General features: G+C 55.6%; 2 protein-coding genes and 1 long non-coding RNA gene across 9 annotated transcripts in view; 2 read left to right on the forward strand and 1 right to left on the reverse strand.

Annotated features, from left to right (window-relative positions):
- The window catches only part of CUL1 (cullin 1), a 50,435-nt gene extending 47,349 nt beyond the window's left edge, over nucleotides 1-3,086 (forward strand). For both annotated transcript variants that reach the window (XM_054692751.1, XM_037515743.2), the window contains exons 18-22: nucleotides 559-606; nucleotides 684-766; nucleotides 1,266-1,371; nucleotides 1,686-1,799; nucleotides 2,537-3,086. In XM_054692751.1, coding sequence (XP_054548726.1) covers nucleotides 559-606; nucleotides 684-766; nucleotides 1,266-1,371; nucleotides 1,686-1,799; nucleotides 2,537-2,617 — 432 coding nt within the window. In that variant the 3' untranslated portion in view covers nucleotides 2,618-3,086. The remainder of the gene's footprint in view (nucleotides 1-558; nucleotides 607-683; nucleotides 767-1,265; nucleotides 1,372-1,685; nucleotides 1,800-2,536) is intronic.
- Nucleotides 3,087-7,165: 4,079 nt separating this feature from the next.
- The window catches only part of EZH2 (enhancer of zeste 2 polycomb repressive complex 2 subunit), a 51,713-nt gene continuing 32,231 nt past the window's right edge, over nucleotides 7,166-26,647 (reverse strand). For 4 of the 6 annotated variants that reach the window (XM_037515346.2, XM_037515331.2, XM_054692754.1 and 1 more), the window contains 16 exons: nucleotides 21,915-22,035; nucleotides 21,049-21,189; nucleotides 19,985-20,087; nucleotides 19,441-19,604; nucleotides 15,913-16,004; nucleotides 14,338-14,578; nucleotides 13,542-13,711; nucleotides 13,061-13,155; nucleotides 12,562-12,602; nucleotides 12,113-12,238; nucleotides 11,439-11,617; nucleotides 9,118-9,213; nucleotides 8,635-8,716; nucleotides 8,147-8,227; nucleotides 7,969-8,053; nucleotides 7,166-7,490 (listed from right to left, as the gene is read on the reverse strand). In XM_037515346.2, coding sequence (XP_037371243.1) covers nucleotides 7,430-7,490; nucleotides 7,969-8,053; nucleotides 8,147-8,227; nucleotides 8,635-8,716; nucleotides 9,118-9,213; nucleotides 11,439-11,617; nucleotides 12,113-12,238; nucleotides 12,562-12,602; nucleotides 13,061-13,155; nucleotides 13,542-13,711; nucleotides 14,338-14,578; nucleotides 15,913-16,004; nucleotides 19,441-19,604; nucleotides 19,985-20,087; nucleotides 21,049-21,189; nucleotides 21,915-22,035 — 1,878 coding nt within the window. In that variant the 3' untranslated portion in view covers nucleotides 7,166-7,429. The remainder of the gene's footprint in view (nucleotides 7,491-7,968; nucleotides 8,054-8,146; nucleotides 8,228-8,634; nucleotides 8,717-9,117; nucleotides 9,214-11,438; nucleotides 11,618-12,112; nucleotides 12,239-12,561; nucleotides 12,603-13,060; nucleotides 13,156-13,541; nucleotides 13,712-14,337; nucleotides 14,579-15,912; nucleotides 16,005-19,440; nucleotides 19,605-19,984; nucleotides 20,088-21,048; nucleotides 21,190-21,914; nucleotides 22,036-26,647) is intronic. The other 2 variants (XM_054692756.1, XM_054692755.1) reach the window with 1 other exon arrangement.
- On the forward strand, nucleotides 8,551-11,343 carry LOC119248866 (uncharacterized). Its single transcript, XR_005125996.2, has 3 exons — nucleotides 8,551-9,402; nucleotides 9,838-10,068; nucleotides 10,782-11,343. It is a non-coding gene; the product is annotated as an uncharacterized LOC119248866 (long non-coding RNA).

Below are 26,647 nucleotides of genomic sequence, written 5' to 3' on the forward strand. Positions count from 1 at the left end.
GCCCTCCACGTGACCAGCGGCTCTCCAGGCTGGCTCCCCGGCAGAGGCATCTCACTCCAGCAGCTTTAACGTGCACTCCCTGACCGGAGTGAAGTCCTTGGGGGGGGGGTAGTAAGCGAGGCCCCCGGGCACGGGGGCCGCGGCGGTGCCCTCCTGCTCCCTGGGATCAGGACAGGAGGCGCCGAGGGCACGGGGAGGGCGGGCAGAGCCGCCGGAGACCGTCTGCAGCGGCCAGTGTCCGGGATGAGCTCGGGACGCGGAGGCCTCGTCCGTGTGGTTGGGGCAGCGGCGTGGTTCCGGGATTCACGCGTAACGGAGCCAGCAGCTTTTCTCCTGGGGGGCAGCGCAGAAAGGGGTGATTTCCCTTTCAGAAGTGGGTTCAGAGAGGTCGTGAGTTTGGGGGCGTTCTCGGGAGCGCCTCTCTCCCCTTCGGGTGTGTCTTCTGTCTGAGGGGCTGTGGTTTTGGGTGGAAAAGTGGGCTGCGGAGCTGCCTGTGTGGCTGCTGCTTCCTCCGGAGGGAGAACTGCCTCCCCCGACCGTCTCTTCCCTCCGTTGCAGGACATCTTGGCGCAAGTCCTGCAGATTCTGCTGAAGTCGAAGTTACTGGTACGTTCGCGCCCTTCTCACGTTCCGCGGGGGAGCCGCTCCCCGAGCTGCAGCGCGGTGACACTTGTTCCCTGCAGGTCTTGGAGGATGAAAACGCGAATGTCGATGAAGTGGAACTGAAGCCAGATACCTTAATAAAATTATATCTCGGTTATAAAAAGTAAGGAGAATCTGCTGAGCAGGTGGTTCTCACCCTCAGCCCCTGGTCTGGCTGCAGGTGGGAGCTGGGGCCCCGGGGGGCTGCCCCGGCCGGCTCAGGGGTCTGGCGTAGACCTTCCCTTCCCCCGAGCCTGCGTGCTTCTCCATTTGACTGGCTTTTGGGTTCTTTATTTGGAAAATAAAGAAAACCCTTAAATGACTCACCCAGAGAGTCTGGTCTCTGGCTGCATTTCACCTGGTGAGGCGCGGGGTGGGGGGCCGGCGGAGGGGCTGAGTCTCCCGGGGCCCAGATACCCGGCTCGGGGCCGCCCGGGAGGAGCCCCTGGCGTTGGGGTCGGGGGCGTTTTCCTTCGCAGAGGAGGTGGTGGGTGGTGGTGACACCGCAGCGGGAGGCGGGTCGGCACGGGCGCCCCCACGGGGGTGCCAGGCACTCCCCAGAGACGCGACGCCTGCCTGCCTTGTAGACCAGGGGTGACGCGTGTCCGCCGTTTCCTTGACAGTAAGAAGTTAAGGGTCAACATCAACGTGCCGATGAAGACCGAACAGAAGCAGGAGCAGGAGACCACGCACAAGAACATCGAGGAGGACCGCAAGCTGCTGATCCAGGTGCCCGCGGTGGGCGCGGGGCGCGGAGGGGCTGGGCCGCACCGGCAGAGAAGTGTTGGGAAGCAAAGAGAAGCGGCCAATGAAGCGGGCAGGCGGCGGCCTGGGCGGGCCGTCCAGAGCTGCTGTTCGCTGTTGTCTTAATGCCTGTGGCTGGGCTCAGGCGTTCGCTTGTCCCTAAGACCTCAGCGCGTGGCATCAGCTGTTCGTTACCTGCTGGGACGTCACCGCGTGGGCACGGGTGGTGCCTCGGCGGCCTTCGGTCAGGACGGGTGGTGTCACGCTTAACGCACCTGCTTTCCTGACTTGGTTTCCAGGCGGCGATTGTGAGGATTATGAAAATGCGGAAGGTCCTCAAACACCAGCAGCTCCTTGGCGAGGTCCTCACGCAGCTGTCCTCGAGGTTCAAGCCGCGGGTCCCCGTCATCAAGGTACAGGGGGTGGGGCGCAGGCCTGCACTGGCGGGTAGAGAAGCCGTAACGAGAGGGCCTGGTCGCTGTTTCGTGGGAAGGAGCGTATCGCGCGCGTGGATGTCTGCAGAGGAGGCTTGAGGCCTCAGCTTTGTGCTGACACGATCCAGAGACGCGCGGATGGGAGCCCGCTGCAGAGCCGGCCCCCCGCCGGGCTGGACCCTGGCCGAGCCCCCCCCCGCTCCAGCGCCCCCTCCACCGGGCCTGTGTCGGTGGTTCTGGTGTTCACAGCGGAGGCCCAGGGTCACCCAGCGGGTCCCCTGGCGTGCTCGGTTTCGGGTATCACCCGTGGGCTGTTCAGGGCGGGAGGAGGCACGCGTGGGTGGAGGCGGTCCTGAGGTGGGGGCATGGCGCCTGGCCTGTATCTGGCCACGAGCCAGTTTGTTCCAGGAAGCCACCCCGCTTCCTGCTAGTGATGTGCTCATTAAGGGGGAGTCTGGCCCAAAGGGCTTCGGCAGCCCCTACCCTGTTCCGGTGTGGGAGGCCACGGCTCCGGGCCAGCTCTGGAGGACTCGTGTCACCCTCGAGGAAGATGAGGAAGAGACGCTGCAGGCTTCACCTTGGGGGCGAGCTTGCTGCCCCCCACCCCGGGCTGTCGTGGGCGGGACCCACACGAGGGTGGCCGGTTCCTGGTCTGATGATAAACGTGTTTTGCTCCCCCTTTCACTACTGCTCCGTTTCTAAAAAACACCCCCCAGAAATGCATCGACATTCTGATCGAGAAGGAGTACTTGGAGCGCGTCGACGGCGAGAAGGACACCTACAGCTACTTGGCTTAGCCTCCGGGGAGGGTCTCGCCGTCCGACCCGCAGCGCCCGGTACCCGGCGGAGGAGCGGAGACCGCCACGTCCGCAGCAGCCAGCCTGCCCCGTCGGGACTCCCTGTTCAAGACCGAGACCCCGGCTCCCCCCCGCCGGTCTCAGGCGCACATCAGAACCGCTCAGGATTGACACATTTCAAGTCTGTAAATATGGACGCCGACGCCATCGAGCCTGACCCGGGGAGGGCGCCCGCCCCGCATCTCCCCCCCGGCCGCCGGGCGCCGCCTGCAGCCCTTGGAGAGCAAGTCTGACTGGACCCACGTGTAACCTGCTATGGAAAACCATTTGTATAGTGTGTTTCATTTTTTAATGTGTGAAAATAAAGAAAATTAAAGGATTTCTGTACAAGTCGCATTTGCTTTTGTTTCAAGGTTTACTAATTTCTATATGTAAATAAAAGCTATAATGATTGTGCAAATTTATATTCCCAGTGTCTTCCTGTAGTGGAAAAGGCTGCATTCTGTAGGCATCTTTAGCATCTTCAAATTGCAAGCCCGTGTGATGTTTGTAATTCATTTTCTCCCAACACCGGGGCTGGTTCCTGAGACGCCGTCGGTCGTGCTGCACACCGGGGCCCCCCCCTCAGGCCCGCGCGTGGTTCCTGTCTGCCGAGTGGCCCCGTCACCCCATCGGCCCCAGGAAGGCAGAGACGCAACGGCCACGCGCGCCAGCCGCAGCCGCAGCCTGCCGTCCACTCCGGTGTCCGCGGCGCCCCGAGCCAGGCCGGCCTCGTTTCTCGCTAAGACCCCTGCGGTCCCTTCCCCGGCGGCGGACGGCGGGAGCCACGTGGAGCCCCCCTCGCCCGCAGCTGCCTGCTTGATGCGGCCCCCGGGACGTGGGCCAGGCGACACCCAACGCGACGCGAAGAGAGTGGACGAGGAAGAGGCCAGAGCCGCCTCCTCGCGGATACCCAGGACATTTTAGAAGTAGCGGTGAAGCAGACGGAGCAGTGCAGCGGGCGGCTGCGCTGTGGACGCCGCCTTCCGGGCGAGTGCAGGGGCCAGTGGTGTCACTGAGCCAAGGGCTTCGGGGCAGCCCTCCCGTGAGCAACTCGGCGTACGAAGCAGGAAGCAGCAGGAGGGGAATTAGAAGCCTCCCGGGACGGCTTCCGAGAGGCCCGGAGGAGTAAAGCAGCTAGTTCAGTGCGCCCGGCGCTCACAGGCCCTTCAGGGGACACTAGGTCCTCACGCCCGACTTGCCACCTCTGCGCCCAGAAGCTGCACAGCAGCCGCGGCTCCTGCCTGCTGGCGGGGCGTCCGCGGGGCGTGTCCGTGAGAGCTCTCGCCGGTGTTTCCAGGCCCTCCAGGGTCAGAAGTGCCTGAGGTGAGTGCCAGGGAGTGGAGGCCCAGGGGCCGGGTGGGCTGGGACGGGCACCCCACCGCCTCAGTTCAGTCCTGTGGGCCTGCCTCGCCCCTCCGGCGAAGGTCCTGTTCCCCGTGGAGGCCCCCGTTCTCCCCCAACTGCCCTAGCCCAGTGGGGGTGGCGCAGGGCCTGCACACCCCCTGCCCTCGGAGGTAGAGGTGTCCTGTGAGGAAGGTGTTTTCAGGGTGATGTCACCTCCCTAAGCTGCTCAGGGGTACCCGAGCACAGTCCTGGGAGGAATCCCCCCTCACACCCCCCGCAGCTGAAGGAGCAGGTGTCCCCGGGCTGGACTCTGCTGTCCACTTGCTGGTCAGCAGCAGCCTGAGAACCTGCAGGCCCGGGGAACGGGCACAGGGGAGCAGGAGATAGAGGACCAAGGGGCCCCTGGAGTTTCACGGGACGTCACTGAGCCTGTCAAGCTGACGGACCTCTTCTACTTTTACAAAGTTTAGGTGTTACCAGAGGAAAATTCTGAAGATCATTCTAGAAATCCCAGTGACGTGACAGTTAACTTGATGTTACCTTCACAGCCACGCGCCTGCCAGGGCAGGTGGACTCAACAGGTGAGTGTGGACCGGGCCCTTTTTGACCTGCCCGGGGTTCGGGAGGCCTTCAGCGCGCGGCACGTGTTAGATGCCCTGCGCCAGGCGATGCGTGACCCTCCCGGGACGGCTTCTAAGAGGCCCGAAGGAGTAAAGCAGCTAGTTCAGTGCGCCCGGAGCTCACGGGCCCTTCAGGGGACACTAGGAGCTTTGAGTCGTGTTCCGATGGGGTGGACATCAGGCCCTGGCGGCCCGGCCACCGTCTAAATGACCCTTCGTAGCTGGCGGTGTTGGCTGGCGGAGGCCGCTGGAGACCGGGAGGCCCGGGGCTGTGCGTCGGCGGAGGGGCTGGGTGAAGGCGCGAGAAGGACTGCGTCGGGGAACAGGAAAGCTGAGGCAGCTGGATTTTTCAGTAAATCACCAAATACTGGAGAGAACCCGGACAGGCAGGACAGTGTCACCTCGCGGTGCCTCCCAGTTTGCCTGCGAGCTCGCTGGGGGTGGGTGCTGTGCGTGGCCTGCCGGCTTCCGGCCGGGGCCTGTGACCTCTGAGAGGAGAAAAGGCTTGGGAGGGGCCCGCAGGCGGCCGGCCAGGCGGCCCGGTCAGGCTCTCCTCCGCCTCCTCGACAACGGCTCCCCCCAGCCGTCTGGATGAAGCGTCTCCACCCTGGTAAGATCCTTAACTCCGTGACCCTGTTCACACCCATGTGCGCGCGTGTGTGCTGTGCACACACACCACGAGGGACACCAGTTCCTAAACCTAGTTTTTCCCCAAATTCATCTTTGTTCCAGGGTGTTTGAAAACCGGTGCGGGCGCTGTCTTTCCTCACCACGAGGCCAGCGAGGGACGCCCTCCTGGTCTGGTCAGGGCCTGGCCAAGTGCGGAGGCGCTTGAGATCCAGCCGCAGCTGCTGTGAAGGGCGCCCCAGCCCTTCTCGGGTCTCCTGGGTGCGGCCCCGCAAGCGAGCAGCGCTCCCATCACGCGGCCGGGGTGGCTGTTAGGGTGGAAAGGCCACAGCTGCGAGGAGCCCCCAGCGGGTAGGATGGGGGGCGGCGGGCAAGCGCTGAGCAGGCCCGCGTCAGGGCAGGGCAGGCTCGGGCAGCTGCTGCCGTGGTGGCACCATGCGGGGTGGCTGGAGGCGGCGGGGCGATGCCGTGGCCAGCGTGACGGCCGGTGGGCTTGTGGCCGTGGCAGCAGCACAGGACACGCGTCGCTGGGCTCACGCACCGCGCGTATTTGCTCCGGCGAGTCCCACGTTCTGTCACGCACGCGTCCTAAAGGCAACGAGGACCCCGCGCTGCGGCCTGACTGCAGCTGTGCAGGGCTGCCGGGAAGCCGGCACAACAGGCCGGTGAGGAAGCCACTCGCACTGCGGTGTTTCCTGGTCTTTGTTTCGTGTTGGAGCTTCTAGACGGCGCCCGAGCCGCGCAGGTGCCTAAAACCCGCCTCCCCCGGCTGTCACCTTCTGCATGGAGAACGGGATTGACACGCGGCCCCCCACTCAGCCCCCCTCACAAACCCGTCGTGCTGCGTGAGCGTCTACCTTGCGCTGCTGACGCCCGCGGCCCGGTCATGCAGCTGTGCTCGGAGACGCGGGCCTGAGGCGGCCTCTCGCGGCGCCCTTGTCCGGACTGCGCGTCAGCCCTGCTGACCTGGGGAGCCGAGACGCGCCCCCCCTTCAGCTACGGGCGTCGGGTAGCCCCCACGGGGACGCCTGCCGCCCCGGCCCTAGATGCTCGTCCGTGTGGCCGGCCCTGAGCGCGGCTCGGCTCCTGGTCTGGGGCTGATGTCTCGCGAGCCGGGCCCAGAGGGGCGCGCGCCGAGGAAGGGGTGCGTGTCTTCTGGGCCGTCCCCGCAGCAGAGCCGGGCCCCCTCGTGCCCGCTCTCCTCCTCCTCCGCGAGGGTAATCGGGTTTGCCGGCTTTGGTTTTGCTCGAAGCAGCTGCTAACTGGTCTCGCGGCCCTTCCGCCGTCTCGTTCCCTTATTTCTGACTTTACTCTCGCGGTTTCCGTCCGACTCTGGGCTTCGCGTCGCGTCATCTGGTCCGGTGACGTTCGTGTCTGCCTGGGGCGGGGCCGCGGTTCCGTGTCCTCCCGGTGCTCTGGCCGCCAGGGCTCCTCTCGGGAGCCGCCCCAGGCCCCCTGCGGTGCTGGCGGCGCCCGTCCGTCCGGAGGCTGCCGCACGCCCCCCCACCCCGGTTTTGGGGTCATTTTTCTGCCTTTTCCTGCTCTCACTGGTGACCCCGTAGCGTGTTCGGCTCCACGTGTGTGTTCTTCCCGCCGCTTACAGTGGCCGGCTGCCCTGGGGCCGCTGTGGCGGGAAACGTGGCTGGTGCGGCCGGCGTGTGTCCCCGAGGTTTCATTTGCACGTGAGGAAAACGTCTCTCCTGCTCCGGGGCTGGACCGTTCGGGGTAAGCACGGTGGGGTGTGCAGGCCCCCACCCCCGCAGCGCCGCTACTTCCCCACCGCCTGACCCCCTGCGCTGGGTGCGTGCCCCGGGGGTGACTCCCCGCAACGACCCCGTGCCCGCGTCCCCGCGGAACTAGAGGGATCAGAGGCGTTTTCTCAGCCGGCGCAGCTGCAGGAAACACACCCCACGAGAAGTTCAAGTATCTTTATTCAAAGTTGAAAAATGTACCACACTGCATTATTGCAAAAATTCACTGGTACAAAACACTTTGCAGCTGGTGAGAAGGCAATAAAAAGTTGATTTTTTAAACTCATCACTATAAATTATTCTTACAGTACTTCGCAAATTCAGAATTCCAAACTGTATTTTCTGTTTCCAGATCGCCCACAGTACTCGAGGTTCCTGAAGCTAAGGCAGCTGTTCCGTGGAGGAGGAGGGGGAGGAGGTAGCAGAGGTCAAGGAATTTCCATTTCTCGTTCGATGCCCACGTACTTGAGGGCATCCGCCTGGCTGTATCTGGAAGGACACGAGAAAGCCGTGAGCGCCTCCGGCCCGCAGGGCGCCAACGCGGCGGGGACGCTCGGGCCTGGCTCCAGAAGTGCAGCGACTCAGGCCCCGGTGGCCAGGGCCAAGAGCAGCAGCTGAAAGAACCAGGCTGTGGCGAGCAGAAGGCACCCCCACCCCTGGCGCCCCGCCTGGGGTCACAGGCTCTGCCCTCCACCACGGGCCCTGGTTCAAGCAACTCCGCGCTCGGGAGTTTCCGAATGGGGCGGGGGACACAGGCGCAGCGTGGCCGGCGGGACGGGCCTGCCCTGCCCTGCCGCGCCGCTGAGGCTGCCCCTGTGAGCGCGAGACCGTCCGCTCCAGAAGGCGAGCCCAGGGCCAGGCACACGCCATCAGGGCCCACCGCCTGCAGGAGGAAACGGGGGCTTTCTCGTGGCATTTTCAAGGATGTGTACTTGGCTACGGCTACGCCCCGGCGCCCGCCACCAACCTGTAATCGAAGAAGAGCTCTTCGCCAGTCTGGATGGCCCTCTTCGCAAAAATCCCTATCCTGTGGTCGCCGTTGACCATCATGACTGGAAAGAGACAGGCGTCAGGGACGGGCAGCCCCCCGCCGCCCCCCATCCCAGCGGTGTCGGCGGGGGTGACCGGGCTGCTGAGACGCTCACCTTTTGCATAGCAGTTCGGATTCACCGAATGATTCGCAAAACGGATTTTATTGCCCTTGCGGGTTGCGTCCACCACAAAATCTAAAGAGGAAAAAATAGCACAAGCCAGTGAACAACTCTGGTGGTAGATCCAACGACGAAGCGGTCATCATTCCGGAACCCTCGGCTTTGCCTTCGGAGGTGCGTAGACCAGGGAGCGCGGAAGCCCTGCCTCCCGAGCACACGCCGCGGAGGGTGGGATCCAAATGCTGCTTTCACACTTGGAACTTTGTCCCCATGTTCATGGGCAGCTCGGGCCTGACGCCGTCACCCCCGCGCGCCCCCCCAGAGCACAGCGGCGCCCTGCCCTTCTCCGGTCCGAGGCCAGCCGAGCGCGCGCGACACTCACGCCCCTGGCACGCACCCGCCTGCCGGGACGGGGGCCGGCGCGGACACGGAGGGGAAGGCGCCCAACGGCAACCCAGACGCCCTCGGCCGCAGAGACCTACCGTTATTCAAGTTGAAGAGGAAGCTGCACATGTATTTATCGTACACTTTCCCTCTCCTGTCTGCCTCATCTTGGGAAATGATCTGAAAAGACAGGGCACAGGCCGTTTTGGAGGTGACGACCAGGCCCGGTCGCCTCTGGACTTCCGGGCCACCCCCAAGACGCCCGGCCGGGGGCGGTGTGGCACTTCACTCGGTCCCGTTCAGTTTCGACTCAGGAATTTCCACACCCAAGTCACTGCTCGGAAAGTCGTCAGCAGGCCCCAGTTGCTGCGTCCTCGTGCATCGGGCCAAGGATCAAGGAGGAGAGACTGTGATGTTCTCCCCAGGGTCCGCTGTGGCAAAAACTGACCGGGACTGACACAGACGCTTTAGACCAAACCCACCTGCGGGAGCCAAGTCCAAGTTCATCGAACCCAACGGATCTGCGCAAACCCAGCCCCGGGAGGGGTGCGTCACCCCCGCGGAGCTGGACCAGGCCTCACCTCACCGCAGTACTCGGAGATGAACTCGTTCTTCTGCACAGGGTCTTTGATGAAGATGCCCCAGCCCGCCACGTCGGACGGTGCCAACAGCAAATGCTAGAGAACGAAGCAGAATCACAGTCAAACAAGGAGAGCAAGAGTGGGCGGGTGGCAGCTCAACCACGGCTGGTCACTGCAAACCCCCAGACCTGCTCTACAGCAGAATGAAGGCCGCGGGGAGGAAGGCCGAGGTGCGCCCGCGCTGAGGGCACGGCCCAGGGCTGACCGCCGCTGCACGTCGGCAACGTGAGTTCCGCACCCACGTTCACCTTGAATGTGACACAGGAGACCAAGTCCGCTCCCCGGGACCCCGACCCCTTGCTCCTTCAAGTCCAGCCACGGCCCTTCCGGCTCTCCAGGGGCCTCTGCTGCTCCCCAGGCCCCACGTCTCGCCCCAGCTGCTTCCTCCCTCCCCAGAGCACGCGGCCGCCAGGAGGTGGCAGGGGCCTGTGGGCCAGCACGCAGGCCTCAGCCAGTACGACGACCTTTGCTGGCGCATTATTCTGCTTTCATTGTACATTTCCTTTCAAGACGTGTCCCTGATGGCCCAGGCCATTCCAGCCCCGCCTCGGCACCGTCCGGTGCGTTCCCAGCTCCCTCCCTGAGCGGCATGTGAACAGAGTACTGCTAAGTAGATAAAACCCAGTGATAGAAAAACATCAGTTATCTTTTCTGTTGTAGGGATCAAAGGGTTTCTGGAGGCGCACACGTCAGCATGAGCAGAATTACCCACTTTGTGAACAGAGGGAGTTTCTCGCACTACAGTAAGGATGGCGTGGTTGAGAAATGGTGAGATTTTTTGGTTGGAACGATGTGCCGGGGGCACTACCACCACGGCGACCTGAGGGCCTGAGTGGACATTAACCGCCTGGGGTCCGATGCCGTCACAGAAGCCACTGCAAGGCTGTTGGGGTGAGCAGATCAGCCCCACCCCCAGATTTTCTAGCACAAAGGGCCTGTATCCTCTGGCCAATGGCGTGATCTCAAGATACCACAGCGCCTGGGGCTGGTCTGGGGCAGAAGGTCCGAACTTGAATTTCTGCTCCTTTTAAGTCTTTTTTTTTTTTTTATAAGATTGATTTATTTATACAAGCACTGGGTACAGTCAGAGGCGCGGGAGGGTGAGAGAATTCACCAGAGCCAGAGCGGGGAGCAGAGCAGGCAGAAGGACCGAAGGACACTGCTGAGGGGAGCAGCGGGCGGCAGGAGAGGTCTGCGCGCCATGCGGGACCCTCCTCCGGTGGCCGGGGAGCAGCCGGGGATCGAACCGGCGCCGCAGAGGCTGCGGGCAGCTTCGCAACCCCGCGCTCAACCGCTGCGCCCCCGGGGAGGCCCTCCTTAAGTCTTTGAACTTGGCGTTTCCTTACCTATAAAATGGGGTTAATTATTCCTAACACCTGAGAGCGAAGGACTGCGTTCAGCGCCTGGTATGTATGTACGAAACTACATATAGCTCTGTATGTATGTACCATGTTGGCTTTTACTGTTACAAAGGTGATTAGGGGAGAAGAAACACATCATTTACCCTGAAAAATAAGATACAGGAGTAAAATTCCTGACCACACAAGCCACCTGCCTCTGGTTCCCAGGCTGCTGCTCTGTAACTCTGGCTGGTTGTTTTCAAGGTGATTAAAGAAACAGGAACGGAGACGGCAAAGCCTCCATGGGAACCTCACGCTACACCCCAAGGAACCTAGAGCCTGGCCGACGAGGACAGCCCTGCCCGGGACGGGAGTGCTGCTGCACTCGGCACCAGGGACACCAGGGAAGTTTACTATTCTTTTTTTTTTTTTAAAGATTTATTTTTATACAAGAGCTGGGGTGCAGGCCAGAGGGGAGGGGGGTGAGGATTCACCACAGACTGAGTGGGGAGCAGAACAGGTGGAGCTACTGACACACACTGCTGAGGGAGCAGCAGGGTGACAGGAGAGGTCTGCCACGCCATGTGGGTAGCTCCCTGGCTGGCCTGCTGGGAATAAAACCTGCGCTGCAGAGAGCTGCACAGCACTGCGCTCCACCCGCTGCACCACCGGGGAGGCCCTAAATGTACTAGTTCTGACGACTAAACGTACAAAGAAATTCCATCTGTTGCGGAACTAGGCAAATGCTGCTTACTCCAAATGTGGTACTACTAAGGGCTCCTCTCGTGCCAAGTACAGTGCTCTGGGGGCGGGGGCGGGGGGCAGGGTGATGCGCAGGGCGGGGCGGTGCCTCAGGGTCTCAGCTGACTGGCCTGAGACCGCCCTGGCACTGACAGGATCCCCTGGAGGCGCCCCACCTACCTTTTTGGAGCCCCGCTGGATGCTGCAGTTCTTGCAGGACACATTTTTACTATCCCAGTGGTCAGCAGCCCCGCAGGTGAGACAGAGGTCAGGGTCGCACTCTCGGACAGCCAGGTAGCATGGGCACTGCTTGGTGTTGCACTGGGCTTTGCACCGGCATCCGGGAAAGCGGTTCTGACCTTGAGAGAGACGTTCTTCATCACCACCACCACCACCACAGAAAAACTCGCAGAACAGCAGGAGCAAGCACGGGGCTGAGGGGCCTCCCGCAGCAGAGGCCAGCCCAGCTCCAGGTTTCAAGGGCATGACAGCTCTACACGAAACAGGTGTGGAGGGGGCGGGGCTCATAATACCCACGTTCTCGTCCACAGGCGCAGACACTTCTGGGATCCCCGCTCACATTCCTCGACTCCGCAGAGTACACCACCTACCTCGGACGCCATCTCTGGCGCCCACCAAGTACCGGAGCGCTCCTTCTGTGGCCTCTGCGGCCTGACCTGCCCGCTGCGCTCCCTCGGCCAGAGACGCCTAAGCCCTAGGACGCTTGGGCTGTGGGGCTCTGGGTCCTGGCAGGGTCAGTGGGGTTCCTCAAGGACACTGGGACGCGGCCGCCTTCTCTGGTGACTGAAATGACTACTCGCAATTCCCATGCAGCAGCACGAAGCAACACTTACATTCTGAACTACACTGACAAAACTTTTCGCAAAAATTTTGTGCGATCACACAAGGGCAGGAGCTATCGCAAGGCTGCCGCGGATGGTCACAGGGCTGATAGTTGTAAACGTGGTTGGAGGAGCCGTCTGGAAAGACAACAGCGTGCAGGTCAGTCACCCACGGCCAAGGAGCCGCTCTCCCCAGGGAGCGGAGCGGGCGCCTTGCTACAGCCCTAGGCCCGGCTCCAGGATGGGCAGAACCACCCCCGGCCAGGGTGCGCGCTGGCGCCCCACCGGCCTCCACGCCGCAGGCACGGGCTGCCAGGGCGCCCCCGGACCTCCGCCGAGCTGGCCTGGTGCACAGACGTCCGTTACGCCAGAATCTCCCAGACTAACGCAGTCGCTACTCAAAACGAACGAGAAGTCGACATTTTTAAGTGACTAATGACGCTGAAGGGAACGCTGCTCACCCTTCTTCAGCTGTATTTTCCTGCAGTGCGCAGCCCACAACCTGCAAGAGCAGAGAGAACAAGGTAAGGCTTCCCAGGGAGCAGGAGGACGAGCACCGCACCCCGGCGGGGGTGGGGGGGGGCGCACCCGGCTGCGTGTTCTCATGTGGCTTCTACTCTCTCAGCTCGGGCATCTGCCGCCACTCCGCTGAGCTACGTGATCAGAAATAAATCCCACTGAAAATTTAGCAACACCTACTACGAAAGCCTGGACTCCCGTGGGGACATTTCCCAAGCTGTCTCCTTCCTAAAGCACGCTGATCCTGAGTTGATTAAAGACACGCGCTCGCACCGTCGTCTGAGGCAAGTCTGCCGGGCCATGGCGGAGCCCCCGTCCGCTGCCCCGGCTCCTAACAGTGAGGTCAGTGCACAAAAAATGCCAGCAGCTGCCAGGGGTCGCCCACAGCTGCCCCCAGGAAGCGCCCCGCAGCCCTCCCTGAGGCCCGGCGGGCAGACTCACCTGTGTTTCCTCTTCTTCTTCCGAGGAGGGGTGTCCACATCCTCGGCGGGGGCTGGGGCGATGATACTAGACTCTTTGACTCGAAATTCATACACCTGACGAGAGCACAGACCCGTGAGCCCCTGGTTCACGAAAACTGGCCTGACGTTCCTTGCCCCCAGAACCGCCGCAGGTCTCCAGGGAGCGTCTACGTGCTGGGGCCATGGCAGGAAGCCAGACCACCGCTGCCTCGCCGGCCCCTTGCAGGGCAGTGCACTGGGTCACATTCAGAGCCAGAGTCACAGATCCGCACCCCTGCCGGCTTCTTGAAGGCACTGCCACCTTCACACCTAACCTGGGGAAACTGCGGCATGACAGGAGGGCGTTCCCTCAGGCCTCTCGGCGGGCAGTGTCCCAGGAGGTAGCCAGGAGCTCAGTCCCCAGCCCGGGCTGCACACGGGCCCTCTCCCCGAGCTCTCTCTGGCACTACCAGCCGGCTTACCTGTCTACATGTTTTGGTCCCAATTAGCCTAGCGATGGCGCAGAAGTTGTCATAGTAGGTGCCGATGAGCACCCTGAACATGGAGGCCTCGGCGCCGCTCCACTCCACATTCTCGGGAGGCTCAATATTTGGCTTCATCTTTATGGGTGTTTGACACCGAGAATTCGCTTCTACAAAACCAAAGGTAAGCAGCGGCTGAGAGGCAAATGGGAGGCCGGCATCAAGTAAACCCCAGCGTGTGCCTCAGGAGGCAGGACAGGAACCACACTTAGACGACACCGAGGCTAGAAACACGGGTGACGTCTCCCCCGTGGATACCCGGAGCTGTTCTCCCCTCAACAGTCTCCCCCGGCAAAAGCCGACGGGGCTAAGCTCACTCTCGGGCTGCAGGCCCACTGAGACCCCCACCAGGACGGCGCTCGTGGCCGGCAGCTGTCCTGTCCTGTCCTGTCCTGTCCTGTCCTCTCCTCCCCGACCTCTCCCGGGGCCTGAGGGCGAGCCGGCCGCATCGGCGCAACCTCGTCAGGCCCTGCCTGGGAAAGCAGGACGGCCACGGTGACACGGGAGAGAATGGACAGGACCGCCAGCTTCAAACAACCCGGGCGGGCACAGAGCGCTGGCCAGTCAGGCTGGGAGCAGAGACAGCAACAGGGTGCAGGGCCGCACCCGTGAGAAATCCCCTGCTCCGGGGCTCTCATTCCAGTGGAAGCTCATCAACCACCAGAGCTACTCCGGGCCCCCCAGCCCCCCACCGCACAGCTGCCGACCGCCAGGCGCAGCCCCAGGTCTGGCTCACCAGAAGAACTGGAGGTTTCGTCTTTCTTCTCCTCTTCCTCTTTGTCGTTGTTCTCGCCCCCCGTCTCAGCCCCAGCCTCCCTGTCACTGTCCGTGTCCTTCGACTCCAGCACGTTGATGGTGGGGGTGCTGGGGCGGCTGCTGTTGTTGGGGAGCCGCCCTCTCCTACGGCCCCCGGGGCGCTTTGGTGGGGTCTTGATCCGCTCGGCCGTCAGGGCGGCAGCAAACTCCTTCGCTCCCTCCTGCAAAGTGAGAAACGTAGACATCGAGGTCAAATGCCAAGACTCATCTTGATGGAGGGAGGAAAACAAAAGCATGGCAGTAAGGCAGGTCACTCAAGAACATGTTCAGAAACGCCCCTCTATCACAGACAGCCCCTTGCAGAGAGATTACTCGTTCTCAACATGCTTCTGATGGTCTGAAAACTTTAGGAAGGTAACTCTGAGTTCCACACAGGGCTCAAACGGTGCCAAACCAGGCACAGCAAGGCAGCTCTGCTTGAGAACCCTAAATAGTGATTGTCATTAGCAAACTAGCGTCGAGACTGTTTTCTGTAACGTGATCTATTTGAAGAGAACTTTTACAAAAAGACTCATTTGCCTAGCGCGCGTGTCCAGGCAGACTCCCCCTCACCCCCTCCACGGTCATAAGTGAAGTGCACGGAAAGAAACCAAAACTAGCATGCCGGACACAGTCCCCTCCTTCCTCACTACTAACACAGCCAGCTTCGCCCGGGACGCACACAGCGCCCCCAGGAAGACACGAAAGGCGCGCTGGGAGTGAGGCTGGAGGGCTACATTCTGCATCACAAGGTATGATCATCCAGACTCAAAGCATGTAACGTCGGCAAGGACATGGGTTACGGAGATATTTACATGTGCCAAATAAAATTCTGCCATGTAAAGAATATTACAAAACAGTGCTTAATTCTATTTTTTTAAGTGGCGATAGAAGGGAGAAGTTGAGAGCAGCCAACAGTTTATACTTCATTCTACAAAAACCAAACTGCTTAAAAATAAGATACCTTCTGCAGGTGCCATTCAATGAATCTTCTGTCCAAAATCCAACGGGCAATATCTACCCATTTAGTTCCTAGGTGGGAGTGGCTTGGTTCAAAGAGGGGAAATGGTAAAAATAAGATAGTACCCATGAAAGAACAGACTTCCTACTTCCTATTTTCCTAACCCCTTACCTTTTCTCCAGAACATTAGAAAACCCTGTGGCTTGTGATAATACAGCCGCGGCAACTCTGGTCTGCAACTCGCCGGGCCCAGCGGCCGCCAGCTACTAACCCCCAGGACTGAGAGCCTCCGGCTCTGGGGGCCACCTGTGCCTCGCTCCAGACCACGCCTGGTCCGAGGCTGGCGCCTGGTCCTAAAGACTGCGCACTGCTAAGAGACGGCAGAGCGGAGCCGTCGGACAGCAGCACGGGCCCGCGCAGGGCACAGGCTGGGGGCTGCAGCAGGGGACTCTTACTACACGGCCCACAGCAGGGCCCAGCCGCAGACGCTCACTTCATAGACCTCCCAAGTGCAGCCAAGCCCTGCACACCCTCTGGCTCTCAGCACACGCTTACCAAGTGCTGGTAACACTGTGGCCCACAAGGCTTGTTGTCCAGAGCTGTCTCTGTGTTCTTCCGCTTGTAAGTGTTGGGTGTGGCGTGGAAAGCTGCAAAATAAATGAAACATAAAGTAGCCAAATACAACATGAAATATTTGCTATCCATCCCACTGTCTGCCACCCCATGGAAAAGGTAATGAGCATGCTCAGGGCAGAAGTCCCCACCTTCCAGGACCTTCCCCCCTGCCCATGTTGCAGCACTATGCCGCCCACCAGCCCCCATCAGAGAAACTGCAAACCCTGCCATCTTTAGCAATATGTAATTTGTCTCCTTGCAAACAAAATCGATGCACGTAACCTCGAAACTCTGATTATAAATATTTGAGTATTTAATCACCATAGAAAAACAATTGATGCTGGTGCTATAATGAAATCAGACTTCCTACTTCTTCATTTTTAAGACGATGTCTTGATTTCTAAAGAAGGCTGGCAATCAGCTTGTCAAATGGGGAGAGAACTGGGGCACCCCTTGTTGAAGATTAGTATTTTAAGATAAAGTTGACAGCCGCAGGACACTGAAATTCCATTTCTTTGAATCATACACAAGTCAGAAATCTCGTGAGAACTTGTAGAGTCCGCACCTTCTCACAGAAAAAACACCAATAAAAGGTTTTAAAAAAGAGAAAGCATTTGAAATTTAAAATTCCCAAACAATGTGATAAGAGGAGGCCGCAAGTGAGGACAAGACAAGGGTGCGCAGGCCAGAGACCCCGGGGAGGCAGGAAACTGGCCCCCGCAGAGCGCTCTTTCGGGGCCTCCTCATAAACGCCTGAAGGTGGTTTCGATTTGCATAAAAACAAGTGTCATATTCATGAAACAAAATCATTTTCTAAATATTTGTAAAAAGCCAGACACCTTGGAGAGAAAATGAAGACAGAAAAAGGGAGGAAACGGTCAAACTGATTGTGTTTTTAAAGCAGGAATTCAAGGCTCAGATTCTGCTCCGAGTGTCTCGTTTCCCCAGAACGTGTGCTCGGCGGTGGCCGGGGTGCCCAGGGAAGGCCTCACGTGCGGTGCGGCCACCCACCGGCAGCAAGCTCTTCGCAGCCAGAGCTCCCAAAGACAGTGTGGGTGGCTCAGACGGGCCCCTAAACTATATACACCACAGACTGTACCTACAGATTGACAGTCTCACCAAATTCAGAGAAGACAAAAAGTGCATGTGTCTGCGCGTGCACACGGCCCCTGCCAGTCCCGAGCTAGAACACGCCCCTTAATCAGAACTAGCTAGGGGAGACTCATCAGAAGCCACAATTACACAGTCTAAGATGAGCCAAGAACAAGTTCAAGCTACAGTAGAAAATTTACATAGTAGCAGTGCTGTAAAAAGCAAAGTATTTTTTTTTTAAAGATTTATTTATTTACGCATATAAGAACTGGGATACAAGCCACTGATGAGGGGGGTGAGAAGATTCACCAGAGACAGAGCAGGGAGCAGAGCAGGCAGACTGACGAAGCACACTGCTGAGGGGAGCAGCGGGCGAGATGGGAGAGGTCTGCTGCACCATGTGGGTCACTCCCTGGCCGGCCGGGGATCGAACTCACGCTGCAGAGGCTGCGGATTGCTTCCTAGTGCAGTGCTTAACCCCTTGCGCCACCAGGGAGGCCCAAACCCAAGTATTCTTAATTTCACATTGCATTTAGTTAAACAACACAGGACTGACTAGGAGGTTTCTCTTAGCAAAGTTCCAGCCTTCAATTCTTTAGGAAAACCAAGTGTATAAACAAGAGTCAGCAAAGCGGACAGAACTGTTGTTCCTTCCCTGGGGCGAGGGCTTGACCAAGGCCCAGTCCTTGTGGCTCAAGGAGGAAAAGGAGCCGCTCCAACTGCCCCGGAACCAGAACGGGGGGCCGCCCCCGAGACCCCAGCGAACATCGCCACCGCTGACGGGACTCGGCAAGAGAACTTCAGAAAATTCAAGAGGACGTAAAGTGCAGGCCCCGGAATGCAGCCCGAGAAAGGGCGTGCAGCCCGGCCTGCGCGCACCCAGGCACCTAGGCACCCTGAGGGATCTGGAAACGGGGGAGGGGGCTGGAACCACACTGCTATCAGGATAACTCCAAATGGAAAGGGCTAGAGGTAAGAAATGAAGCCTAAAATGTACTCAAACCCGAACAGCACAATGGGACACTGGTGACACGCACAGTGAGTACCACTCGTGCTTCACAGTCTACACAGACGCAGCAGCACCGACACTGCCCGTCCATTGTCCATCGATTTAAAAGATATTTTAAGTGTGTTCTACTTCTTTGGTTCATTTGTACAACAAAAAAGGTACATTAAGGGTTTCATCTATATGACCAATTAAAAAGGTTATTTCACTGACTCCAAAGTAGAGTTTCCACCTTTTTTTTTTGTTATAGTGATCACTGAATGCAATTTACCATGGTCTTAATAAAAGTTAGAGGTATTTTATGAAATGACAGTGTATAAAGCAGAATTCATTCAAGAGGACTGTTCTTCAGGGCTGTGTGAAGACAACACTGACAAGTCCACTTACGACATCTCGTGAAATCTCACGTGCACACTGCTATTTCCAGACCAAACACTCATCAGCCGGCAAACCAGGCATGAGCCGCGGCTGATGGAAGGAGATGGAGCGACGACTCAGTGAGGTGACACGGCTGCTCAGGGGGCTTATTAAGTAAGAGGTGCCAGGGACTCGGAGGGGAAGATTCTGTAAAAGGTGGCACAAGACACAAAAAGGCAAGGCCATTGGGGCGTTTTACAGGGAAACAACTCACCCAGGGGAACAGGCCCCAAGGGTGCCACCGCGCCAGGCGGCCGCCCGTCCATGTAATGCGAGAGGCTGGCTTGGGTCAGGGGAACTCGGCTTACAGAACTGGGAGGTAAGAAACATTCACACATTTGAACGTATTGTTCAAAATATGTGCCTCAAAAGTAACAGAAGTGTACTTTCAAATTATGCTTAAAGAAATTTGTTACCTAGAATATTTACTAAAACACCTCATTTCCCAACAAACATCAGAAAAATACTCCATATATGATCACGGACACTTCGTTAAGTTTACGCTTACCTGCATTCAAGTGCAGGGATTTTTAAAAGGAAAAGGTGACGCATGTATGTGGAATTTTAGTAGTTTAGTTATATCGAAATAACTTGAGATAGATTTTTAAAAAGAACCGAAACAAAGTAAATTGAACACTAAATACTGGGCTCTCAAAAAAGTCATGACACACTTCTTGCTTGAAAAACAGAAAAAATAGGTCATGACTTTTCCAACAACCCTACAGGTAGAAATTTATATCAACAATCATCTTTCCAGCCAACTCCTCAGCTGACACACTTGGTCATCAGTATGGGCAGCGCTGCCCGGCCCTCAGCAGGTGCACAGTAACGAGTCACTGTAAAGCAGCCGCTTGGCCAGCAACAAGCCAGGAAGTCAGAGCCTGCTAACCCCGTGCTCCCCCCACCCCCGTCGCGGCAAGTCGGGGCGGTGCCCCCAGCAAGGTGGCACTTACGGTGCAGGAAGCAATCATACTTGAAGCAGCGCCGGCAGAAGAGCGTGTGGAACGAGTGCAGGCTCTGCTCCCGCTGCACGGACTTGGCGTTGGGCCCGTCGATGTTCGGGGTGCACTCGGGGGGGAGCGCGCCTGGGAGCTGCTGCTCAGTGAGCTCCTTGTACCTGAGCAAAGCAATAAAACACAGTAAAGGTAAGCCGAAAGGCACTTTTCTGGACGTGGTTTCTGGGAGGTTTTCTGTTTGATGTTCACCCTGCCTGAGACCGGCCTGTTAAACACGATGCATTCACAGCAATGATCAAATCCAAAGATGCGATTCAGATCACAGCAAAGCTAGCATTTTCATTTTAAATAAACATCAACTACACTAATATTTCTACAAGTGTCTACAAATTTTCTGTGTGTGTGTGTGTCTGTGTGTGCGCGCGCACGCGCGCTCCCTCCAGTGACGGGAGCCCGCACACGCTGCGGGGCAGGGCGGGGCAGGACCAGGCTTGCCTGTCCATAAACCCCCGAGTCCCGTGCGTGCCAAGCAAAGTCTTACTTTTCTTTTAGTTCTTCTGCTGTGCCCTTATCTGGAAACATCGAGGAAATGGCTTCAAAAATTTTATCTGAAGGAAATTTTCGAGGTGGCCGGCTTTCTTTATCTACACAGGGAAATACGAAAGGGAAAAACAGAAGCAAAGTTAACAAGCTTTCGATCTCTCGTTTTCTTCTCCAAACTGCATCTAAGCAAGGCTGATTTTCTAAGAAATCATCCATTTTGTGGTTCACCTACTTCAAATGGATTTTACATGTGCCTGGGGAATGCTGGTAGGTCAAGCTTAGAATTCAAACTGAGCAACAGAACGTTTTCAGTGCACCAGGAGGCGGGAAACTTAGGTTCTAACTGCAGCTCTGCTGCTCCCTGGCTTTGTGCCAGGGGCTGGCGCTGCCCCAACCAGGTCTGCTTCTTTACCTGCATAAAGAGCTGAACCAAATGATCTCTAGGGTGCCTGCCTGTGATAACAATGTTACGCTTCTTTGAAATTGAAACTTCCTCCAAACTCTTCTATACTGGTTAGTAACCAGTTGAGCCCAGCCTCTGCGAGCTTGGGATCTTGGGATCCACTGTTTTCCTAGGAAGCCACAGCCAGTGCTGGGCTGAGTGGGTATCACTCAGGCCTCGTCATCCCCAAGGTGTTCTGGGTTCTTTTTCGCCCCAACAGTTGGCCTGCAATAGTACTGCACCTTTGCACCCCCATCTCAACTAGAAAACAGACCCAAGGAGACACCACCTTGCGCAAGGAGCGGAGTGAGGAGGAGTAAGTGGACCTACAGCAGCCAGCTGGGGCCGGCCAGACGGGGCGTGTGCAGCACATGGTGATGACACCCCCCCCCCACCAGACACCCAAAACGCAGACTGCTCTTCTGCCAACCCAAGGAAATCAAGATGCTCACGTAGAGATTAAAATGTTACAAATCATATTCTAATTTTGATTATACTATAATGCATGTGATATTTAACAACGGAAAAAAAAACAGAGAAAGACAGAATCAAGATCTACTTGTATTGACTGTTTCTGGGAAAACGTCCAAAGCTCCGGGCGGGCCAGAGCCCAGACACACCGTCACGGCTGTCCTCCAGGTCCTTCTGCTTGTCTTCTCGCTCCTCAGGGTCATCCACCTCGTCGTCATCATCGTCGTCATTGTACTGGCCCAGCGCGTTCACCAACTCCACAAAAATCTCGTCATTTATAAACCCACATTCTGGCAAATCAAATAAAAGCACACAGAGGAAAGTGGAAGGTTTGTTTACATGAGCTTTTCAAATCTGGGCCGGTCAGAGCCTGCCAGTCAGCATTAAGACAACAGCGTTACAGTGGGGGGAGAGTAGGCTGGCCTGAGACAAAGCCAGGAAGCAAAATCTAGCTGCAAAACCTTCACCTTCTTGCACCACCCCCCCACCCTCCAAAGCTTCCAGGCCTGGTACGATAACCCGGTCCTCTTGAAGCTCCCTGGGGCCTCTGCCTCCTCCCAAACCATGAATCTGAAGGACCTGCTTCCCAGTCAGCAACAGCTGGTGGTGACAACACACGGCTGCCCCTCCCAACACAGTGTCCCTGGCACAGGAGGCAGCAGCCACATTCTAATGGCCAAAGTTCGGTGCTGCTTAGTCAGCAGAGGGCCTATGCAAGCCCGAGTCCCACTTACTTGACTAATAAAATCTGCATCTACCCCAAAATTAAGAAAATTGTATTTAACGGAGATGGCACTGACAATATTCTTGTTTTAAACAACCATATAAATATCTAGTGCAATCATGATCTTTCAACTCAAAGATAGTGGAAACACTGAAAATTTTAGTCCTTTAAACCCAAGCCAGTACAACACAAAATGTAACCTTGTTACTTTTTCATGCCCTATGCTTAGAAGATCAAAGTATCTCTCAACTTTTTGGCCCCCCTTTCTAAGAAAATACACGTAAGGCTCACCTCTATCCCCGTGCACCTTTCCATCGTAATTTTTTATTAGTTCTTCAATGAAAGTCCCATCTTGGTCTAAAACCTCGTCTCCCATATAAGGAATGTTATGTAAAACAGTTTCATCTTCTACCTAAAAGTGAAAGTACATACATACATTAAAAAGCTTATCCTAATAAAAATATTTTTAATCAAAATAACTAAAATACAATGTTTTTCTTAGACGGTTCATCTTTCCCCTGCTACCACCTCTTCTCCGCATCTGAAATTACAGACGGCAAACGAAAAGCTCCAAGAAATAGAAGGTCCCTCCTCGCCAACGAGCACACCTGAGAAAACAAACTGGTGGGGGGTAGGGGGTGGGGAATGTAACAAAAAACATCGCATGTGATTCACCTAACATGTTGTCAACTATTCAAGTCTCCCGTTCTTTTATGTGCCTCTAAGAAAGGGAAAAATGCAGCAAATTACAATTTGACCCACATTCAATCTGAACACATTTTTATTTCAGATGTTAAAATCTCAGAATCAAAGCATTACTGCTTATGAGAATCAACTATAAACATCATCAGGTGCCCCCCTCCAAAAAAAACCTAGCCTAAGTAAGGAATACCTTGACCACATTTGATAATCTAGTAATTAAGAAACAGTCAACATAATAAAATTCTGAGGATATAAAACAGTATCAAGGAACCACTAAAGTTTATATAAAAAATGATGTGCTCTCATGCATAAATTAAGAACACTCCACAATACCAAACTACCTCAACACTGACAGCACTGAAATGCATGTGGAGCCAATGCCCAGCAGCCTACAGCAAGGTCTGAAGACAAAGGAACAAGAAGCTTTTCTAGAACACTGAAGAGGAAACATTTCCTGACTCATTCTATGAAGACAGCAATATTCTGAAGCCAAAGACACAAAAAGAAAACTACAAGCCAATATCCCTTATAGACGGTGATGTAAAAATCACATAAAATACTTGGGAACAGAAATTGGAAGCATATTAAACTGAATTATACACCATGACCAAATGGAAATCATTCTGGAAAAGCAGGGATGGTTCGACATGTGAAAACTGATCAGAAGAGTAAACACACAACACAGTCAGGACAAAGGGAAAAACACCCACATGATTATCTCAGTTGATGCAGGAAAATCATGTGACAAAATCCAATACCCTTTCTTGACAAAAACACTGAATGGACTAGGAATAAAATGAAACATTCAACAGTGAACATCAAGTTCAATAGGAAGATTGACAGCTTTCCTGCTATGAACAAGGCAAGAGTAATCTCTCTCATTCACCACTTTCATTCAACCTAGGCCTAGGAGCTCTAGCCAGAGCAACTAGGTAAGAAAGGGAAGCAAAAAGCATCCAATAGGACAGAAAGAAACTATCACACTGGACAATACGACCTGTGGTGTCAAAACCCCTAAAGACTGCAGAAATACTGCCAAACTCCTAAATGAACGCGCAAAGTGGCAGGATGCAAAGTGCACACACAAAAGCCAACTGCATTTCTGCACACAATGAACAATCTGAAAAGGAAATTACGGGGTCTCCCTGGCAGCGCAAGGCGTTAAGCACCACACTATGAAACAATCCGCAGCCTCTGCAGCACAAGTTCAATGCCCAGCCAGCCAGAGCAAAAAATCCACATGGCGAAGCAGACCTCTCCTGACTCGCCCGCTGCTCCCCTCAGCAGTGTATTTCAGTCAGTCTGCCTGTTCTGCTCCCCACTCTGTCTCTGGTGAATCCTCTCACCCCCTGCATCTCTGGCCTGTACCCCAGCTCTTGTATGCATAAATAATCTTTAAAAAAAATGAAAAGGAAATTACGAAAGTAACGCTATTTACAGTAGCATCAAAAAGAATAAAATACAGGCCTCCCTGGTGGCACAGGAGGTTGAGCGCCGCACTACGAAGCTATCCGCAGCCTCTGCAGCGCGGATTCGATCCCGGCCGGCCAGTGAGGGTCCCACATGGCGAGCAAACCTCTCCTGTCTTCCCGCCGCTCCCCTCAGCAGTGTATTTCAGTCTGCCTGTTCTGTTCCCCACTGTCTCTCTGGTGAATCCTCTCCCCCCCCCCCCCGCATCTCTGGCATGTACCCCAGCTCTTATATGCATAAATAAATAAATCTTTAAAAAAAAATAAAATAAAATACTTAGGAATTAGACTTACAAACCAGGTGAAACACTTGTACAATGAAAACTACAAAAAACAAAGACAACCTGGGGGTGGAAGCACATCTCACACTCCTGCCCCGGAGACCTACCGTGCTGGCTGGCACCACATGAGCACTACCCAAGACCCTCCCTACCCGAAACCCCACTGCTGCTTCAGGCAGAAACAGAAAAACCTATCCGAAAATGCACATGGAATCCCAAGGGACCCAAAGTCAAACCAATTTTGAAAGAACAAAGTGGGAGGGACTCACACTTCCTGCTCTGGAAACTAACGGCAAAGCTACAGTAGCCAGAACCGCAGTGGGATGGAATCAAGGGTCCACGAGAGGCCTCCACAGACAGCCAGGTGACCTGTGACAGAGGCGCCATGAGCAGGCAGCACCATAAACAACGGGTGCTTGAAAAGCTGGACATTCACAGTGAAGAAAATAAAGCTGGACCTTCACTTAGACATTTATAAAGATTAACTCAAAATGAAGGAGCTAAGTGTAAGCTCTGAAGCCAAACTCTCACAAGAAAGCATGCAATACAAGCCTCATGCCACTGGTCTGGCTTTGCTCTCTTAGAGGTGCACCAGACATAGAAAAGGAAAAACAAGACAAACTGGATTGTATCAATTTTTTTTAACATTTTGTGCATCAAGAAAATCATCAGTGAAAAATCAACCCACATACTGGAAGAAATTTTGTTGTGAAACATTTACCTGGTAAGAGGTTAATATACATATATACCGAGAATTTCTAAAAGTCAACAACAAGAAACCAAGCTTGTCTCAAAACTGGACAAACGACTCAGACAGATACTTCTCCAAAGGCAACACTCGAATGGCCTGTAAAGGTGAAAAGAGCTTGACATCACTAATTATTAGGGAAGTGCCAATCAAAATCACTAGCTACACCTCTCACCTGTGAGGACGGCTACCCTTAGGACAGGAACCCAGAAAACCACCAGCACTGGGAGGAGGCTGTGCACTCTACGGGGGACAGCGTCAACAGCACAGCTGCTGTGGCCTCAAAAACTAAAAATACAGTAATTATATGATCTAGCGATTCTACCTCTGGATAATACTCAAAAGTACTGAACACAGGGTCCAGAAGAAACCCTTGTAAATTCATGTTCATAGCAGCATTATTCACAGCAGCTGAAAGGGGAAAGTGCCCAGGTGTCCACTGCCGGAATAAACGGATGAGCAGCTGGCTGCGCTCACGCAGGCATGTTACCCGGCCACAACGCACACCTTGAGAACGTTCCGCTAAGTGAAATACACCAGTGACAAAAAGACAAATGCCACGAGCTCCCACTTACATGAGCTATTTAGAATATAAAAAAAGACAGAAAATATAACCATGTTTGCCAGGGGCCAGGGAGGGTGAAGAGCGAGTTGTTCGGGGGGCACAGAGGTTCAGCTCACTAGAGGAAGGCGCTCTGGAGCCGATGGCAATGACAGTTCACTACCCCGAGTGGTGTCCTCCAAAACGGCTGGGGTGGTGTAGCTCATGGTATGTGTATCTTACCGCATCCTCCGCCACCCTACCTCTGTGAAGAGGCACTGAATACTGACAGCATCTCATGACAGAAGCTACTGGGCTGGTGCTGTCCGCAGACAAGAGTGCAGGCTTCGTTTTATCATTTAACAACATGCTGCCTGAAACCACTGTAAGCAAAAAGCTCTCAATTAACAAAGCCTCAAAGTCAGACTGAGATGACAGGATACTTTAAGATTTATAACAAGAACTCTTTTACATTTATTTTTAATCCTAAGGTTGGTTTTTGCTTAACACTTGCAATTGAAGATATCTCAATTAGAAAGACAACATGAGAAAAGCAACCATGCAAAGGGTTAAATCTCTATAGATGACATCATTTTGTTCAAACACTAGTAGGAGAACGAAGAAAGCTATTCAGGGCCTCCGTGTGCGTGGAGCCTGCCTGTCCACCCGCGCCGGCGGGCATCCCGTGCAGGGTGGGCCCCTCCTCGCACCCTGAGCTGCTGGGACCGGCTCTTGTCATCCGGCCCCTGAACCAGAACGAGCATGATGGAAAATGAACGCAGAAATACAAGTTAGTGCTGAACATGACACGTATGTGGGTCTCCATTTACGCCCCTGGTTATGCTCCTGTGACCAGAAACATGCCACAGGAACCCAACTCTTGCTTGCATCGATTATTGAAGGTCAAATTCGGCTTCATTATATGCTTCAAGGAGCAATTTCCAAGAATCTGTCAGTGACATGAAATGCAGACGTACTGCTGTGTATTGACCAGTTAGCCCATTGTTAACATTTTGAGAGCTTTTATTAATTTTCTTTTTTTTTTTAAAGATTTATTTATTTTTATACAAGAACTGAGGTAAAGGCAGGGGAGGATGAGAAGATTCACCAGAGACAGAGTGGGGAGCAGAACAGGCAGACCGACCGAAGACAATGCTGAGGGGATCAATGGGCGAGGCGGGAGAGGTCTGCCGCGCCATGTGGGTATCTCCCTGGCCGGCCAGGAATCAAACCCACGCTGCAGAGGCTGTGGACAGCTTCACAGCGCTGCGCTCAACCCGCTG

The sequence above is a fragment of the Talpa occidentalis genome, unplaced genomic scaffold (genome assembly GCF_014898055.3).
Source record: "Talpa occidentalis isolate TD23 unplaced genomic scaffold, MPIMG_talOcc4v2.1, whole genome shotgun sequence".
Lineage (NCBI taxonomy): Eukaryota > Metazoa > Chordata > Mammalia > Eulipotyphla > Talpidae > Talpa > Talpa occidentalis.